At 39.2% G+C, this 20,948-nt stretch overlaps 1 protein-coding gene across 1 annotated transcript; it reads left to right on the top strand.

Annotated features, from left to right (window-relative positions):
- Nucleotides 1-9,859: 9,859 nt before the first annotated feature.
- On the top strand, nt 9,860-10,783 carry LOC104732865 (transcription factor PRE1). The gene is made up of 2 exons (XM_010452456.3): nt 9,860-10,229; nt 10,538-10,783. Exons 1-2 carry the CDS (start codon nt 10,101-10,103, stop codon nt 10,688-10,690), a joined length of 282 nt encoding a protein of 93 aa, XP_010450758.1. The 5' UTR covers nt 9,860-10,100; the 3' UTR covers nt 10,691-10,783.
- The last annotated feature ends 10,165 nt before the right edge of the window (nt 10,784-20,948 follow it).

Genomic DNA, 20,948 nt, shown 5'->3' with positions numbered 1-20,948 from the left:
CGGTGTCCCGACTGATATATCATGGTTTTTAGGTGTTTTTAGCCATGCTATAAGTCTTCATTATAGAGTCTTTTTGGTATTTTTAGAGTCTTTTTGAGTCTTTATAGGATTTAACATGGATGGGAGCTTAATGGAGCTAAATAGGAGGATTTGGAGCATAATCAAGCATTGAGGCTGAGCTGCAAAGATGGGAGACAAAGTTCAGAGACTTGCATCGGTCGATGCAAGTGATGTATCGATCGACACAAAGCCAAATACGAAATTGGAAGTTTTCCCCACAAGTTTTGAAGATTTACAAAGCTGCCCTAAAGTTTTCCTTATTTGCATCATTGATCCCTGGCCGTGTTTAGGAATATAAATAGGATTTTTATGGTCATTGTTTAGACCTAAGCTTTATTTTTCCCTTCAACTTTTGAGAGCAAAACCCTGTGAGAGATTTTAGAGAGTTTTTGGAGAGAAGATTCAAGACTCCTTCAGAGAAGATTCAAAACTCCTTTTCTTCTACTTTTAATCTCTTAATGCTATCTATTTTATTCATGATTTGTGTTCTTACAATTATATCTGAGTAGATCTGCTTGTTAGGTTTAGGGTTTCTCATTAGGGATTTCATGGATTGTTAGATCTGTTAATTTAGGATTCATTATCTTTCTTGTTCTTCATCATAGGTTGTTCTTAATGCTAGATCTTTGATTAGTCATCTAGATTTAGATCTTAGGATTATTAATTGATATGAGAATATAATTGATTTTCCTGATAAAATCTTTTGATGAGCAAAATTATTTCTTGCAAAGAGATTTGATTTAATAATTTTGTAAAAAATCTAAACTTGTTTTTAAAGCTGATTTATTACCTAGAATTTTGCAAAGAGATTTGGATTTTCTGGTTTTAAATTTAGATAATATTTGCAGTGAGAACTGATTTATTTTACAATTGTGTTTAGAGTTCAAGAACGGTGCTTAATTGTTGAATCCTGCTTGTTTATTAATTGATCTGATTTTCCATGATTTCCTGAGAATTTCCCTAGGCCTAGCGTTTAATCCTTCTGAATTTTACAACTCTTTTATTTTCTGTTTTGCATTGCTATTTAAATTACAATTTCTGTTTAGCATAATTAAAAGAATAATAAGTCTATTGTGTGAATCTAGAGTTCTTGTGGATCCGATCCCTAAGTACTACAATTGATCTCTTAATTTGAGAGAGTAGCTCAAGGTTAAATTTGAGCATATCACCGACCAGTATAGGGTGGATTTGGCAGTGCACTACCTGACAGGAGATGAACATGTGTGGTGGAGGTCGGTGACAGCATGTAGAATGCAGCGGGAGATGACTTGGATGGATTTTGTGAGGGAGTTCAATTCCAAGTATTTTCCATAGGAGGTGCTTGATCGCATGGAGGCACGGTTCTTGGGGTTGACCCAAGGAAACCATACGGTGCGGGAGCTGGATGCGGAGTTCAGTTGGCTTGTGGTGTATGCAGGTCGGGCTTTAGAGCCAGAGTCAGCTCAGGTTCGGAGGTTCTTGTTGGCTGTACGGGACGATCTGAGGACTCGGTGCAGGGTGAGGAGCTATGCTACGAGAACAAAGCTGGTAGAGGTTGCAGCTGGGATAGAGGATGACTTGAGGTCACATGTGGTGGTGGTCAGCCCTTTGATGCAGACGAAGCAGTCTCACCCGCATTCTGCTCCTAGCAAGGGCGGCAAGCCTACGCAGGGGCAAAAACAGAAGTATGATGCTATGCAGGGATTGGGGTCCGGTGGTGCGGGATGCTTTGGGTGTGGTAGCATGGACCACAAGGTGGCCAACTGTCCGCAGAGAGGTGAGCAGCAAGCAGTGACGGAGCAGCGGGTAGATACCCGAGTGTGTTACCACTACAGGGAGACAAGGCATATCAAGCCTCGTTGTCCCAAGTTGCAGCAGATGGCAGTAGCAGCAGTGCAGGCTGGAGGGCAGCCAGGAGTTCAGCTGGGTGTGCAGCCGGTGGGATGGATCGAGCCGACAACGCGGGTGTACTCGACGGTGGAGACCGGTGGCACCAGTGCAGGAGCGATCACATGTATAACTTCTGAGACTCGAACTTGGTCAATTCAATAGTTCATATTTATGTTTGTTTTGCTTGTTATTGAATGTTAGGTTCTTAACAGATGAGGTTTGTGTAGGGACCTTGTCGGTAGACGGGTTTACGTCCCACGTTCTGTTTGACTCTAGAGCAACCCATTGCTTAATTACTCCGGAGTGCAAGAGGGAATTGTCATGGTTGCAGGAGGGAAGTTCCTGAGAGTCTTTGGTCGAGTGAGGGATGTGGATATTCAGATCGCAGGGGAGTCGAGGCCGGCAAATTTGATTATCAGTCCAGTGGAGCTGTGTGATGTAATTCTGGGATGGATTGCTTGCATCGTCATAGGGTGTATCTGGACTGTTACAAGGGTAGGGTGGTCTTTGAACGTCCAGAAGGAAAGTTGGTCTTCGAGGGAGTGAGACCGACTTCGGGGAGCCTCGTGATCTCGGCCGTGCAGGCTGGGAAGATGATCAAGAAGGGGCGTGAGGCCTACTTGGTTACAATTTCGATGCCGGAGAGTCTTCTGTTGGAGGTATTCGGGTTCTGGAGGAGTTTGAGGATGTGTTTCAGTCATTTCAAGGGTTACCACCATCTCGGTCTGATCCCTTCACGATAGAGTTGGAACCGGGGACAACGTCGTAATCTAAGGTGCCCTACAAGATGGCTCCAGCAGAGATGGCAGAGCTGAAGAAGCAGTTGGAGGATTTGTTGAGCAAGGGATTCATTTGTCCTAGTTGTTCACCATATGGAGCACCGGTGTTGCTTGTTAAGAATAAAGACGAGAGTTTTCGCTTGTGTATCGACTATCGGGGTTTGAACCGGGTCACTTTGAAGATAAGTACCCTCTCCCGAGGATTGATGAGTTGTTGGATCAGTTGAGGGGTGCTAATTGGTTCTCCATGATTAACTTGGCATCGGGTTATCATCAGATTCCGATACATGAGGTAGATGTGAGGAAGACTGCCTTTAGGACGAGATATGAGCATTATGATTTCGTGGTGATTCCGTTCGGTTTGACAAACGCGCCAGCTGTGTTTATGAGATTGAAGAACAACGTGTTTTAGGAGTTTCTGGAAGTGTCTATCATCATTTTAAACAACGATATTCTGGTATATTCCAAGAGTCCTGAGGAGCATGCTGTACATCTGGAAGCAGTTCTGGAGAAGTTGCGGGAGCAGAAGGAATTTGTTAAGCTGAGTAAGTTCAGTTTCTGGCAGCGTGAGATGGGGTTCTTGGGTCACATTGTTTATGCAGAGGGAGTTTCAGTGGATCCCAAGAAGATTCAGTCCATCAGGGAGTGGCCGAGGCCGAAAAGTGCCACTGAGATCAGGAGTTTTCTTGGGTTAGCGGGTTACTACAGGAGGTTTGTTCCGGGTTTTGCAAGTATGGCACAGCCGATTACTAATCTCACACGAAAGGAGGTTCCATTTGTGTGGTCACCGGTGTGTGAGGCGAGTTTCGCAAGCCTCAAGCAGATGCTGTCTACCACACCGGTGTTGGCACTGCCTGAGCCGAACGAGCCTTATGTTGTGTATACAGATGCTTCTGGAGTTGGGTTAGGTTGTGTGCTTATGTAGCAGGGGAAGGCTATAGCCTACGCTTTGCGGTAGTTGCGGAAGCAAGAGACTAATTACCCTACTCATGATTTGGAGATGGCAGCAGTAGTTTTTGCTCTGCTGATTTGGAGGTCTTATCTGTATGGCGGGAAGGTACATGTATTTACAGATCATAAGAGCTTAAAGTACATTTTTACTCAGCCTGAGCTGACTTTGAGGTAGAGCCGTTGGATGGAGTTAGTAGCGGATTATGATCTGGACATAGCTTACCATCCTGGTAAAGCTAACCTAGTTTCAGATGCTTTGAGTCTGAAGCGGGCGGCTTCGGCTCAGGAGCATGATATGGAGGCGTTGGTAGGTGAGACTAGTGCATTGAGACTGTGTGCTATCTCACAGTAGCCTTTGGGTTTGGAGGCAGCTGTTCGAGCAGACTTGTTGAGCAGAGTGCGGTTAGCTCAGGAGAGTGATGAGGGGCTGGTGAATGCCTCTAAGGCTGCGGGTTCGGAGTATCAGGTCTCTGCTTATGGGACTATCCTTGTGCATGGTCGGGTCTGTGTGCCCAAAGGTGAGGATCTGAGGCAGGAGATACTGAGAAAGGCTCATTCGAGTAAGTTCTCTATTCATCCAGGAGCGACCAAGATGTACCGTGACCTCAAGCGGTAATATCACTGGGTCGGGATGAAGAAGGATGTAGCCGATTGAGCTGCAAAGTGTGACACTTGCCAGCTAGTGAAGGCTGAGCATCAGGTTCCTGGTGTATTGTTGCAGAGTTTACCCATTCCTTAGTGGGAGTGGGATATGATCACGATGGACTTCGTGGTGGGATTGCCTGTGTCAAGGACGTTTGATGCGATTTTGGTCATCGTGGACCGTTTGACTAAGTCTGCACATTTTCTGGCCATCAAGAAAACTGATTGAGCAGCGATTTTGGCTAGGAAGTATGTGAGGGAGATAGTGATATTGAATGGTGTGCCTGCCAGTATTGTGTCTAATAGAGATTCCAAGTTTACTTTGGTGTTCTGGAGGGTGTTTCAGGCAAATATGGGCACGAAGGTGCATATGAGTACTGCCTATCATCCTCAGACGGATGGTCAGTCGGAGAGGACGATCCAGACTTTGGAGGATTTACTGAGGATGTGCGTGATGGATTGGGGAGGTCATTGGGCAGACCATTTGAGCTTGGTGGAGTTTGCTTACAACAACAACTACCAGGCGAGTATTGGGATAACCTCTTGTGAGGTATTGTATGGGAGGCCGTGTCGTACACCGTTATACTGGACTCAAGTGGGGGAGAGGAGCATTTATGGTGCAGATTTTGTTCAAGAGACCTCGGAGATGATTCGGGTTCTGAGGCTAAACATGAAGGAAGCTCAGGATTGGCAGAAGAGTTATGCTGATAAGAGGAGGAAGGATCTTGAGTTTCAGGTGGGTGACAGAGTGTACCTCAAGATGACCATGTTGCGGGGTCCGAACAGGTCATTGACAGAGAACAAGTTGAGTCTGAGGTACATGGGTCTATTCAGAGTGGTTGAGCGGGTGGGATCAGTGGCATACATGCTGGAGTTGCCTGAGGTTATGTGTGCGTTCCACAAGGTGTTTCATGTGTCGATGCTGAGGAAGTGTCTTCACGAGGCTGATCGGTTGTTGCCTAAGATACCGAAGGATTTTCAGCCCAACATAACCTTGGAAGCGAGACCGCTGAGGATGCTCGAGAGGAGAGTCAAAGAACTTCAAAGGAAGAATATTCCTTTGATGAGAGTCCTATGGGACTGTGATGGTGTGGAGGAGCAGACTTGGGCGCCGGAGGCGAGGATGAAGGAAAGGTTCAAGAAGTGGTTTGAGAAGTAGGCCACGACTGAGCTTGTCTAGCCTGGTCCGAGTTGTAGTCTGTGGCTGGAGCGGGAATGGGCGTTCCACAAGGTGTTTCATGTGTAGATGCTTAGGAAGTGTCTTCACGAGGATGATCGGTTGTTGCCTAAGATACTGGAGGATCTTCAGCCCAACATGACCTTGGAGGCGAGACCGCTGAGGGTACTCGAGAGGAGAGTCAATGAACTTCGAAGGAAAAAGATTCCTTTGATGAGAGTCCTATGGAACTGTGATGGTGTTGCGGAGCAGAATTGGGAGCCGGAGGAGAGAATGAAGGCAAGGTTCAAGAAGTGGTTTGAGAAGCAGGCCGCGACTGAGCTTGTCTAGCCTGGTCCCAGTTGTAGTCCGTGGCGGGAGCGGGAATGGAGTATTCCAGCCCATCTCTCTTGATACTTGGTCGCTTAGGGGTGGTTGGTTGTGCGACTAAGTACCAAGATGAGGTGGTGTTCGGGATATGAGTTTCTGTGAAGGCGCACTGCTAAAAGAGGAAAGTTTCTAAAAATAGAAGTTCCCAGAAATGGTAAGTGTTGAGGTAGATCTAGTCGGGAGATACTCGATGACTTCAGACTTGTTTGCTCAAGGCCGTGTAGGCCCAACTCATGTGATATCGATAGCTCGATGGACATTGTGGCCAAAGAGTGGGAATGGTATGTTTGCTTTGGATGACGATCCGAGAGCGCGCTTTAGGGTGACAACCTAAGAGCGGGATTTTGAGACTCCCTGGATACCGTAGCTGTGAGCCATGGCGCGGCTGTGAGCAGCGGCTCAGCAGTGAGCAGGTATGTCTCGAGGGTTGCGACCTGAGAGCGGGGGGAGTGAGTGTGAGTGACTTTCTGGATGTCGTAGCTTAAGGTGGTTAGCCTAATAGCAAGCCGGCATGATTCGTTGGTTGCAAACGCAGACGGCGGAAACACTGAGTTGTGAGCAAATTACGTCAAGAATGTGAGTATATTGACTAGAGGGAGACCTCGAGGGTTCAGTCGGAGGTGTGCGGGCTGTTGCGAAAGTGGCACGGGGAACTTTGGCTGACGGTGTTCAGTCCGGCCGGAGGACGTGTGGGCTGTGTTGACGGTGCTGCGGGATTCGAGGAAAAATCTTTGTTGGTGGGGGAAAATTGTAACATCCGCGAACCAAATAGTGATATTTGGGGATGGGTGTCGATCGACACCATGTGGAGGTGTCGGCCGACACAACTAGGGTTTTTAGGAGGTGTCAAACATGTGTCGGTCGACACCAGGAAGGTGACGGTCGACACCAGGTTGTCAGTGTCGATCGACACTGGTATGGTGTCAGTCGACACCAACCTTCATTGGTTGATGATTGCTTGCTTCCTGGTTTGATGATTGTTTGACATTGGATTCTCAAATGCTTGCGTGTATAGCCCAATAGATGGAAGGATTGCTTCACTAAGTATTTATGATAATACTTACGCATCTGAATTGTTGTTTGTGGTGTGAAGGTAAAGTATAGTGTGATCGTGGAATCAAGGCGATGAGGAGGAGGATGTTCTAGAGACTTGATTGATTGCGGTCTAGCTTTTGTTAGGTTGCTAGAGTTGAGTTGTTGGAACATTGTAGGATGTTGGAATTTGGTTATTGACTTGTTGGTTATTGGTTTAATTATTGTTGGAATCTTTATTGGTTTAATGGAATTGTTTGGTTATCCATATTTGTGATTGCTGATAGGTTGTTAGTGGGTATGGGACCACTAGAGGATTATTATTATATTAAAAAAACGGAAAGGGTTGTTTCAGGTATAAGGGAGAATATCGTGGCATTAATCCCCTTAGTCAGAAAACCTTTTTGAAAAAAGGACTGTACTGCCAAAACAAACTCCTCACCAATAATATCCCATGTTCTTTTATAGAACTCTGATGTAAAACCATCCGAGCCCGATGATTTATCATTTGGCATTGAAAATAAAACTCTCCCAACCTCCTATGAGAAAACAGATTGTGTAAGTTTGTCCTTGTCCTCAGCTGAACAACGAAAAGGAAGAAGATCTTGAAGTTGCCCCATGGAGATGCCCTCATAATCATTGGGAACAAGTTGAAAATACTCCCGAAAGAATATTTCTGCCTCTGCCTTGATAGCGTCTCCATTATTATAATATGTCCATCCTGCGTGCAAATTTCCCTAATAATGTTCTTAGCTTTCCTAGCTATGATAACACGGTGGAAAGCTTTGTTATTATTATCATCGATCTGCAGCCAATGCAATTTGGAGAGCTATTTCAGAAATTTTTCCTCAAGGCCTACGATCCGTTCCCACCGCTCATAAGCGTCTTTCTCAGCAGCCATACCTGTGCTCAGCAGCCATACCTGTGGCGGATGGATTAAGACGATTGCTTTCTTTTTTTGACATAGATCATCATATGCTTCTTTTGCCCTTTTAATTAAATCTTCCAGTCTTGTTTTTTCCAATGTTCTACGCCTAGGCTTAAGAGATTTTAGCTTCTTGGAAAAACAAAATAAGGTGGAAGTGGACATATGCAAAGGCTCTGTTTCCTTCAAGAAATCTTCCACCAGCGGCGTAAACTCTACCATATCAGCGAGTGCATTTACAAATTTGAACGGCTTATGCCTACAAACAAATCATGTTAACATAATATGGATTTTGAAATTCAAAAACAAATCATTAAATAAATAACACAATAATTTTAACAAGTATTTGTAAATCATAGAACCAATAACACATAATTTTAATAAGTATTTTAAAATCAATGATTGAGTAACACATGATTTTTGTTTGGATTTCCAAATCCATTAAAATCATAGAACCAACAACCCCTTCTCTAAGTGCACGTAGAGTTTGAAATAAATGGTTTGACTATTACCAAAATATTATTATCGAAATTAAAGTGACCGATGAAGTTATAAACTCAAGAGACAAATCACTGAAAAATCAATACTGCCCTCAAACAAAAGAAAAAAAGATGTAAAAAAATACGCCATTTAATAAAAATAGCATATCATAGTAAAAGAATAAACGTATTATTTAGAGAAAGCATGTGTTTTGACACAAAAATCATGTATTTCAAAAAAATTACGTGTGATCTTAATAAATACCGTGTAATATATAAAAATGCATGTTACAAAAATAAAGGATGACGGAGATTCCAAGAAAATTTGAGATTCGGTAAATCAAAAATGGAGATCTTTGGCTATTGAAGGGAGAACACGCACATAAATATGCAGAGAGTTAAGATGACACTATTGTTGATGGCACTAGAGTGGTAAAAAAAGTGGATAATCAAGAGCAGTTAGAAAATGAGGAGAGAGGAAGTGATGATGGTAAAAAGATAGGGATGAAGATGGACAGGAATGCGAGTTGTTGTATCCTTAATTTCAAAAAGAAAAAATAGTATTATGGAGAAAATGAAGGCAAATGTATTGTATAATTTAGATACTATTTGGTTGAGTAGTATTTTTTAATTTCTCTCTAAAAACTATCTAGTACATATACCCAAACAAAATAAAATGTTTTCACAATCTTATTTTTTATACAATTTTGAAAAGACTGTATATATACAAGATACTGTAGAGTAAAAAAAAATGTTTTATAATTTATTTGGAAAATATATAGAGAGTGAGATTAGTGAATCTAAATGTTACCAGAAAAATTAATGAAAGAAGGAAGAGTCATGTCATCACATGGTAGTTGCCTTTTTGTGACACAGCAGATGAAGGGCCACAATGTTAGATGGACACGAAACACTTATCCTTGACCTTCATCAACCCCATCTTTGGGAGCTCTTAGTTTCCTCTATTTAACTATTCAAATCTCCTCCAATTATTCAAACTTTTTTGTACGCCCTTTATTTATTCATTCTATATAGGACCATTTATTTACTCATTTTGTATATAGGAAATTAATTATACTGTGAATTTCTCAGTTACTAAGCATATATATATATATATATATATATTTTCTTTTCATTGACTAAGCGGCTGTTTGAGAGTATGAATCGAAGTGCAAACTAATCTTGAAATATATATATATATATATATATATCTTTGATAAAGGCTTTGACTAATTGACAAAGTTGTGTAAGAACTATATATATTTATCAATTGAAACATACGCAAGCAATATAACTAACCATGATTGGAAACGTTGTGAAATAATAAAATCCCGACACTATCTTCATATTATTATTAGTATTTAGCAATCGTCTCGACGTGATGATATATATAGAACTCTATAGTTTTTTTTTAAAAAAGAAAAAATTGATTTCGGAGTTTTTGTGGTTAAAAGGCATTCAAACCTATCGTTTTCTACTCCCGTGACATCATTGTCGAGGTTTATTGCTCTCGGTCTCTCTCTCTCTCTTGTGGTCCTCTTGGCCTATTTAAATCTTTCTTATCACAATCTCAATTTCTTTATATTCAAGTGTATTCGAAACCCCAAAACACTTTTCTTATTGTATCCTCCTCTCTATATATATTTCTTCTTGCTTTTCTTCTTGGTCGTTTCTTGTTAACTTAAAATTCTTATCAAATCACAATAAAAGCTTTACTCCTACTTCCCACATATACAGTGTGGGATCGAGGGAGAGAGCAAGAGAGAAGAAGCACACAGCTTAACTAGGGTCGAACATTCTCTTGCCACAATCTGAACATGTCTAACAGAAGATCATCAAGACAGTCTTCAAGTGCTCCAAGGATATCCGATGATCAAATGATCGACCTAGTAACTAAGCTCCGTCAGATTTTGCCGGAGATTGGGCAACGACGTCGCTCGGATAAGGTATCACACATTTATATATGCATATATAATATATTCATTTATCACGACCATTTTTAACATTTTTATCCTTCGTGTAAACATATCCAAAAAGGCAAAAAAAAAAAAAAAGAAAAAAAACACGTTTTGTAAAGAAAGAAGAGAGGATACTAAAATGAAACAAAAAGAAAAAAAAAAGAAGTCGGAACTTTTGACTCTAGACATTAAGGAGTACATAACAATATTCACAAAATCATATGCTTGCATGCATCTGCATACACATAAAAAGTGCATGCATTAATAAGGATTTTATTTTATTTTTGTTGTTGAAGGTATCAGCCTCGAAAGTGTTGCAAGAGACATGCAACTACATACGAAGCTTGAACAGAGAAGTTGACAACCTCAGCGAGCGTTTGTCTCAGCTTCTCGAATCTGTCGATGAAGATAGCCCTGAAGCCGCCGTTATTAGAAGCCTCCTCATGTAACTTTCTTTTTGTTGACTTTTTGACAAGCTAAGCCCTACTCATGTAATCTTTCATGATCGCTCTATATATGATTATATTATCTCTTTTTATCAACATAATCTTCTTATTATATATATAAACATCAAAGAGCGAGGTGGGCTTGATCTTTATCATATACGAGTTTTGTCGGGCTAATTCCATAGTCAAAAGTCTCCGACATACATATGTGCGTAGCAGAACTGCATGAGCATTGCCTTAGCAGGTGCATTATTATAATAAATCAGTGGGTGAACTTTGGTGGAGAAAGAGAAAACAGAGATTGTGATGTCTGAACTCGATTGTGTCAGTCAAGGACAAGAAATTGTTAGTTGTGAACATTTAATTTTGTTTGAGGGAATAAAAAAAAAAGTTATTTGACACACATTTCTTTTGAGGTAGCAAATCTGAAACCTCAAAATAGAGATAAAATCAAAAATAGAAACTGAAGACGAAATAATTAAATCAAATCTAGAAAAACAGCGGTTTTGGAAGAAAAGAAACCATCTCATCAACTTGCCCAAAATCCTACAGAGACAACTTTTAAATTTAGGAAAAAAAAATAGAAGTAAATGATAAATAATAAATATTTTCCATCTATGCATTCCAGATTAATGATTGGTGATATATGTTTTTAATCTATATATACAATTTTTAAGTACATTTTGGTATCTACCTTTTTATTTGTACTTATTAAAATACTTATTTACAATGTTAATTCCTAAAAAAATTCCAAAAATAGCATTACTTTAAATTTTGTTTTCTAAATATTTTACATACCATTCCAACTAAAACAAATCAATATAGAAACAGAAACTATGATATATTTAACCGCACCTTCTATTGTGTATTGAAGATATTTTATCTCTGAATCATTTGCAAACAAAAAAATAACAATTTGATTTCTATTTTGTTTTCCAAAACCTGTGAGCTTTGATTATTAACGTAAGAAGAACTTCAATTCACATTTATTTAAATAGTATAATTAATATACATAAACTTAATAAAATTTTAAAATATTAGGAATATGTAAAATTAAAAAAAAATAATACTATATAATATGGTTATATAGTAAATGGGTTATAAAGAAGACATATTGGAATTAATAAAATATCATTAAATTTATGCTAACATGGATTAAATCCTCATTTTATTATTTGTAAACACAATTAGTATTAAAATATTTGACATATAAAAATTAAGTTGATTTAACTAAGATTGTATAAAATAATTAAATCATTAGGAAAAATGTGACTTAATCATAGCGTATAAATGACTTACTATGTATATAGATCCCTTATTTTTTGTTATAATAATTAAAAATCAAAATAGAATCTCAAACACTAGACAAAAAAAACTATATTTAATAAACAAATGGTCATGAAGTATATTGTGAGTTAAAAGATTAATCGAAACATTTAGCCACACAAACGATCGGGAAATTTAATTATTATTCTATTTGCCAAACATCCAATATTTAACAAACAAATACACTATAAAATATAAATAGTAATAAAAATTATATGCACTCTTTGATGGAGCGGAAGCAAGAAAGAAGAAAAAAGACTTGTTTCTTATGTTCCCGGGAAGCTAAAGAAACAAGGTTCTCTGTTTTCTTCACGAAAAACAGAGGAAAAAACTCTGTTTTGCTACATGAAAAACAGGGGGTTGAGACTTGAAAGAATACGCGTCTTGCAAAACTCAGATTTGTAAGATAACTCTTTATTAATTCAATTCAAGGATGATCGTCTTTACAAGCCTTAGAGGTCTTATTTATAGAGCAGCTAAATAAAACTGAAAAGGAAAACCTAAAAGAAATAGAAATTTGAGACAAAAGGAAGATCAACAAAGAAATAGAAAACTAACAAAAAAGCAAGAAGGAAAACAGAGAATTCTAGGAGCTTGTGTGATACGTAAAGATGTGCTACATCAGGTCTCCCCGGGTAGAAGAAGATTCGACCCCGAATCTGGCTCATTATTGTCCCCATGATAAGGAAATAAATGTTTAACGTTGAAGACGTCCGATGTTCGAATGTGATCCGGCAACTGAAGCTTATACGCATTTGCATTGATACGGTGAATGATCTCCACAGGTCCTATCTTACGAGACTTCAACTTGTTGTATTCTTGCACCGGAAATCTGTCCTTTGTCAAGACTACCCACACAAGATCACCTGGCTGGTAATTCACTTCACGGCGATGCTTATCAGCGGCTGGTTTATAAGAACGTACTGAAGACTCCAAATGGTCGTGTGCTTGTTGATGAACGATCTGTAAATTTTCGACAAAGTCCACTGCTTCTCCATGGAGACGTGATTTATCTGGCATCGTAGACAAATCCAACGGACTTCGAGGCAGAATCCCATAAACCACATGAAAAGGGCTGAACCCCAAAGTTCTGTTGTTGGCATGATTATGTGCAAAATCGACCAGTGGTAACTTTGATTCCCACGATTTAATGTTATTCCCGACATGACTACGCAACATAGTACCCAAGGCTCGATTTGTGACTTCGGTTTGACCATCCGTTTGTGGATGATAAGCGGAGATCATGTCAAGACTTGTACCAAGCATCTTCCACACCGAACGCCAAAAATGGCTCAGGAAACGAGTGTCACGATCGGAAACAATGGAGGTAGGGAGGCCATGAAGACGGTAAATGTCACGAAAGAACAATTGTGCCACTTGAACAGCATCAGTCGTTCGTTTACATGGCACAAAATGAGCCATTTTTGAGAAGCGATCCACAATCATAAAAATTGAATCCTTACCTCTTTGAGTACGTGGAAGGACGAGTACAAAATCCATACTAATATCAGTCCATGGCTGTGTAGGAATTGGTAAAGGCATGTATAAACCAGCATTAAACGCCTTGCCTTTTGCTTGTTGACATGCACAACACCTTTCAACAAATCTCTCAACGTCCCTACAAAGAGAAGGCCAAAAGTAACGTGTCGTAACTAGTTGGAGAGTTCTGTCTCGTCCAACATGTCTTTCGGAGTGAATTTCTTCAAGGATTTTCAAACAAAGGCTGCAATCAGGGATGTATAATTGGTTCCCTTTAAACAAGAAACCATCTTGTAATATGAAATCTTTGTGAAGACCACTTTTCACTTCAGCCCATATACGAGCAAAATACGGATTTGTGACGTACAAATCACCAAAAGAGGAAAAGCCAGAAACTGAATTATGCATAGTCGTGAGAAGATTGTGACGACAGCTTAATGCGTCAGCGACTCGGTTTAGCTTTCCAGATTGATGTTTAATTGTAAATGTGAATTGTTGGAGAAATGTGATCCACGCTGCATGACGAGATGAAACCTTCGCTTGACTATCAAGGTGGCGTAGAGCGTCATGATCTGTGAAGAGAACAAAATCACGGTGACAAAGATAATGCTTCCAATGTTTTATAGCTTGGACTATAGCATAGAACTCCACATCATATGTGCTGTACTGACTTCGAGCACCTGATAATTTCTCACTAAAATAGGCTACGGGTCGAGTTTGTTGACTAAGAACAGCTCCAATTCCTAGCTTAGAAGCATCGCAATGCAACTTAAAATTCAAGGAGAAATCAGGAAGAACGAGAACCGGTGCCGTTGTTAATTTGTGTTTAATGACGTCAAACGCTTGATCCGCCATTATTGTCCACTCAAACTTCCCTTCACGCATGCAGTCTGTAATCGGAGCCATAATGCTGCTAAAATGCGGAACAAAATGTCGATAAAAAGATGCGAGACCGTGGAAGCTTCTTACGTCGGTAATTGTTTTTGGGATTGGCCACGACTTGATGGATTCTATCTTGGACACGTCAACAGATAAACCGTCCTTTGAAATCATATAACCCAAGAATAAGAAACAATCTGTTCCAAATTGGCATTTGTGCTTCGCAGCAAAGAATCGTTCTTTTCGTAAGACACCTAAAACTTCTCGTAGATGATTCATATGATCGTCCAAAGAAGAACTGAATATGAGTATATCATCAAAATATACTACCACAAATTTCCCAATGAAAGGACGAAGCGCTTGATTCATTACCCTCATAAATGTACTAGGTGCGTTCGATAACCCAAAAGGCATAACAAGCCATTCAAACAGTCCTTCTCGAGTCTTAAAAGCTGTTTTCCATTCATCACCGGCGCGAATCCGAGTCTGATGTTAACCGCTTTTGAGATCTATTTTTGAGAAGATTTTCAAAGCACCAATTTGGTAAAGAAGGTCATCTAGTCATGGAATAGGAAAACCGATTATCTTATTGATGGCATGACTATCAACACACATACGCCAAGAGCCATCTTTTTTAGGAATCAACAAAGCGGGAACTGCACATGGACTAAGACTCTCGCGAATATGACCTTTAGCCACTAAATCTTCAACTTGACGTCTTAGTTCTTCATGTTCTTGTGGACTCATCCAATAATGAGGTCGATTAGAGAGCGTAGCTCCTGGAACCAAATCAATATGATGTTGGATATCACGTACTGGTGGCAGCTCACTAGGTAGGTCTGTTGGAAAGACATCTTAAAACTCATGTAAAAGTGTGCTCAATGCAAGATTAGGAGAGTAGTTTGGTAAACAATCACTTGCAACTGAGAGTAAAGCAAAGGTAAACCCGGTTTGGTGAAACTCTTCTTCAAAAGTACCACGAGAACAGATCAAAGTGGGTTTGGACAAAGACTCAGTAATTGTAGTATCCTTGTGAGGCGTGATCAAAGGCGGTGTGGCAGAAGGTTCCTTTGGCAACAATGTGATTGTTCGATTATCATACATGAATCTATAAGAGTTACGCTTCCCGTCATGAGTGGTTTCTCTATCGTATTGCCATGGTCTTCCAAAAATCAAGTGACCACATCCATAGACACAACATCACAACACATCTTATCCTTGTAAACCGAACCAATCGAGAACGAAACAAGCGTTCGATGTGTTACTCAACATTCTGTCCCTTCTTTTAACCACGTGAGTTTGTATGGATAAGGATGTGCTTCTTTTTCAAGGCTCAATTTGCGAACTGCATAGTCTGAAATTATGTTGTGGCAGGCACCGGAGTCAATAATGAACCGACACACTTTACCTTTAACCGTACAAGTCGACTGAAATATATTCGTGCGAAGGCACGGTTCCTCCATAACTTGGAGTGCTAAACAGATGCGGCGAACCACCAAAAGAGAACCTGTATCACCGGTAAGATCGGTGTTCTCAAGGATATTTGTCTCCTCGACATCATCGTTGTAAGTATCGTAAGATGGATCAACTTCCTCAATTAAGAGACCTCATCTTGATTGGTTTGGACTTGCGATTTGTCAGTGACCTGGTTCTCCACAAGTGAAACAACGATATGCTGGTGTACGTGTAGAACGACGAAGCATTTGATCCTCTGTTGTAGCTGGTGCTCGATTAGAAACAGTAGAACGCGAAGTATTCGCAGTTAAATCTGTGGTTTCCTATAACAGCCCTTGACCCACGTTCTGGTCTTGCAGTGAAGAATTGCGAGACCTTGTAGATGCATTCCAGTTGCTAGCAGATGAACGAAATTGCTGTTCAAACGCAACGGCTTGACGTCTAGCTTCAGCCACGGTGTTAGGATCAAATTGGGCCAACGCGTTCTGAAGTTGAGGCCTCAAACCTCCAATAAACCGAGCAACAGTTTGAATTTCACTATCATGTATCTCATTGCGTGTCATGAGCATGTAAAATTCTTCGGCATATTCATCGACCGTGCGAGGACCTTGACGGAGGTTTTGTAACCTTTTATACATCGTTCGATCAAAGTTGTACGGAAGAAAAGTTTTCCGTAGATGTTTCTTCAACTTGTCCCATGACTTGATCTTTGTTTTACCCTCACGAGCCCACGTCGATTTCAGCTGGAGCCACCACGAAGCTGCTTGGCCTCTGAATTTGGTTGCGACAAGAGCTACTTGACGATCTTGTGGTACTTGCTTAAAATCTAGAATCTCGTCAACAGTGACTAACCAATCAAGTAAATCTTCACCACGAATACTTCCATTGAATTCTGGTAAATCAACTTTAAAACAAGATTCCCAACGACGATCTGACCTATCATCAATATGTAACTCACGAGCTCCATGGTGGTGTTGTTGGATCTGGTCGTTAGGTTGGGCGAAAGGATTAGCGTCGTAAGCATCTTCTCCTTCTATTCGTTCATGGCGTGGCTGGTTTTCAAGAATCGTCTCCACGACGTCTCGCAGTGATTGACGCAACGAATCATTAGAACGTTGAATTGCTGTGTGAAGATTCAGTTGCATCTCTTGTAGCGTTCTTCTCAACTCTACCCAATCACCCTCGTGCATCTCTGTCTCTTTCGCGGCTTTCGGAGGCATGATTAGTTTCAGGAACGACAAGGCTCTGATACCAAAAGTGATGGAGCGGAAGCAAGAAAGAAAAAAAGGACTTGTTTCTTACGTTCCCGGGAAGCTAAAGATACAAGGTTCTCTGTTTTCTTCACGAAAAACAGAGGAAAAAACTCTGTTTTGCTACACGAAAACAGAGGTTTGAGACTTGAAAGAATACGCGTCTTTGCAAAACTCAGATTTGTAAGATAACTCTTTATTAATTCAATTCAAGGATGATCCTCTTTACAAGCCTTAGAGGTCTTATTTATAGAGCAGCTAAATCAAACTGAAAAGGAAAACCTAAAAGAAATAGAAATTGGAGACAAAAGGAAGATCAGCAAAGAAATAGGAAACTAACAAAAAAGCAAGAAGGAAAACAGAGAATTCTAGGAGCTTGTGTGATACGTAAAGATGTGCTACATCACTCTTGCAAAACATCCAATATTTAATAAATAAATATAATATAAAATATAAATAATAATAAAAGTTATATGCACGCGATGTACCGCAAGTTAAAATTTAGTATGATTGAAATACCATTATACCTCCAGTTTTTTGTAAAATATTTCAAAAATATAAATGATTTCCGTCCAGTTTGATTTCTCTATTTTTTAAAAAATTTCATTCTAAAAATATTTTGGACAAACTATAGCAAGAACATGGGTATTATTTTTACATGTCAATTTACTTTTATTTTTGTCACTTTCATATATTAGGTTCATTGTAAGGTAAAGTTTTGTGTTGCTTTTGCTGAAATACGTTCATTTTGCATGCCAAACAGGCCTGGCCCTAGGACAAGCAACTGAAGCCATGAATTCGGACTTCAAATTTTAAAGGTTTTTTTAAGAGAAAAGTCTGTTAACTTTTTCATATTTTTTTTAAAGTTTTATTAAAAAAAAACTGGCATTTTTTGTATAAAACTAAAATCTAAAAGGGCTTTTTAAAAAAATATGGCCTTTTTATATAGTTCTTTTCAACTGTTTTGGAAATGGTAAAATGTTATTTAAGGTTTTATGTGATTTTTTTTTTGTCAACTAAATACTAATTAGAATCTAACTCCAAGATTGGTAGGCTAAACCGGAGGAAAAGAGTTTACAAATGTAATTGATGAAATTAAAGGTCTAGAAGACCTAGCAAGGCAATCCGCCTTCAAATTCAATGAGCCTGGAATCTTGGATAAGGAGAAGTGAGGAAGGCGACCCGAAGCGTATTGAAGTCATCGAGAAGATTAGAAAAGGCGGGCCAATTGTCAGGAGCTTGAATCAGCACTACTAGTTCTGCACAATCTGTCTCAAATCTCTGACAGGCAATTCCGTTTGAGACAATCCATGGCCCAAAGCAGAGCTTCCAACTCTGCATGGAGCGGAGAAAGAATTCTCCGAAGACATCTAGCATCCAACAATAAAGTTTGTATCTGACAACAGGGACCCTGACCTGGGCTGGAGGCAACAAAGGATCCGAAGGATCATGGCTACCTAAGGGAGCCAATGTTTGAGACTGCGCGTTCTCCCATAATAATTTTTCACTTACAGCCTGGTTAATCTATGTGATTTTCTTTTTATTACTATTGGTTATGATTTTTTTAATATGATTAATTTTTTTTTGCATAGGCCACAAATAAATATCGGACATGCACTATCCAGCCCACATGATTCCTTATATATATACCAATGGTTGCCAACATTGACAATTGGGCCAAATCAATAAATGTCTCTAAATTTTAAAGACTTTATTGGTTTGAAATTTGAATAGAGTTTTTAATATTTTAAATGGTATGTAGATTTTGTTGTTATTAGATCAAAATTTTGTTAAAATTTAGTGTTATTAGTTTGTGATTTGTAAAAAGTCATTTAAAATCTTAACAAATTTGGGTTATTGGATTCAGACTTTTATAAAGTCAATAAAAGTTTTGTGTTATTCAATTGAAACAAAAGAATCTAGGATTGTTAATGAATTTAATTATTATGTTATTAGTTCATGATTTTAGACACCTTCTTTACAAAATAAAGTCATGGAAAATATCACAAAAATACAGAGATTGTTTAGAACACTTTACAAGATTTTAGAAAATTAATCAACAAAACTATAGAATACTCTCTAGCAATCCTTAAAAATCTTTCACTTATTCACTTATAATTATTTTGACATTAAGCTACACTTTCATAAGGGATATGATTGCTCAAAGATATCTAAAAGTGACCAAGGAATTGCTACTCTTGACAATCCTAGTGACACAATGACCAAAAGTGTACCATCCAATACTATTGGACATGAGCTCTGTCCCTTATATCACTACAAGAAAACATGTGATTGGTGACTACAAATAGCGACTACATATGAAGTCGCCAAAACTAACGACCACATAGTGACTAATTGGCGACTACGTTGTGACTACAGTAATGTAGTCGCTATTTAGTCACTCTATAGCAACTAATTGACGTAGTCGGTACCGTGGTCGTATCTTAACGACGCAAAGGCAACTATTATGTTGATGGTATACTGTAGTCGGAACATAGTCGCTAATTTAACGACTACGGTACGACCACAATAGATAGTCGTATAAGTTGGGGACTATTGTGCGACTCATTCGGCGAGTCATAAGATAGTGGTAAGGTGGTCGTTAGATAGTCGTATAGTAGCGACTAGGTACCGACCACGGCTGATAGTCGTATATTTGGAGACTGCAATGCCACTCATACGGCGAGTCATTACATAGTCATCATGTAGTCGCAAAATAGTCATAAAAGACAGTTAAAAAAAACGTGTTTTTTGTGTGGAGGGGTTGGTGTACCAACTTTTATAAAGTAGTCGCCTATTAGTCACCTGGTTTAGTCTATAAAAACTAATTGCACTCATTTGTTCTCTTCATTCCGACATAAGTGAGTTTCCTCTACAAAAAAAAAAATTCTAAATCAAAAAATAGTTTGGCTTTATATAATCTTATATTTTCTTCCCAAAAAAAAAATATATATATATATATATATATAATTATAATGGCGGGATATTACAATTATAGTGGTAATGGCGGTAATTATCGGGAGTGGATGTACAAGAGGTTCGATGAAGTGACGGAAATTTTTTCATCTGAATTCGAAGTGGGGGTGGACCAATTCTTGTCGTTTGCAAGTAGCCAATCTATAGCTTAGAATAATGGCGGTAAGTTTCCTTGTCCATGTAATGTTTGCAAGAACAATAGATGTCTCTCGGGTAGAAGAGTTATGAGTCATCTGTTTAGTAATGGATTTATGCCAGATTATTATGTTTGGTATAACCACGAAGAAGAAATCAATTTGGATATAAGAAGTAGTTACACTGATAGGACGTATGATGAGAGTCATGAAGAAATGGGTAATGTAGTAGAAGATTCATATGTGGATATGGTGAATGATGCATTTCATTATAATATGGGTTTAGATGATAATTATCATCAAAATGGTAGTTATCAGAATGTGGAAGAACCGGTACAAAACTATTCGCAGAAATTTTACGACTTGTTAGATAGTGCAAAAACTCCTTAATATGATGGTTGTCATGAAGGTCACTCGCAATTGTCATTAGCTGCTCGAGTCATGCAAAATAAGGCAGAGTATAATATGAGTGAAAAGTTAGTGGATTTGGTTTGCGGGATTTTGACGGATTATTTACCATAAGGCAACCAGTCTACCGGTTCACATTACGAGACAGAGAAATTGATGCGTAATTTAGGTCTCCCATATTATACAATTGATGTTTGTATTAACAATTGTATGATTTTCTGGAAAGAAGACGAAAAGGAAGAGACATGTCTATTTTGTGGTTCACCAAGATAGAAGCCTAAGGAGGACTGACGGAGAACAAGAGTACCATATAGTCGTATGTGGTATCTACCTATTGCTGATAGGTTGAAGAGA

This window comes from Camelina sativa, chromosome 12, assembly GCF_030686135.1.
Source record: "Camelina sativa cultivar CO46 ecotype springtype chromosome 12, ASM3068613v1".
Lineage (NCBI taxonomy): Eukaryota > Viridiplantae > Streptophyta > Magnoliopsida > Brassicales > Brassicaceae > Camelina > Camelina sativa.
The sequence above is the reverse complement of the archived record's forward strand: the minus strand, read 5'-3'. Positions and strand labels throughout refer to the sequence as shown.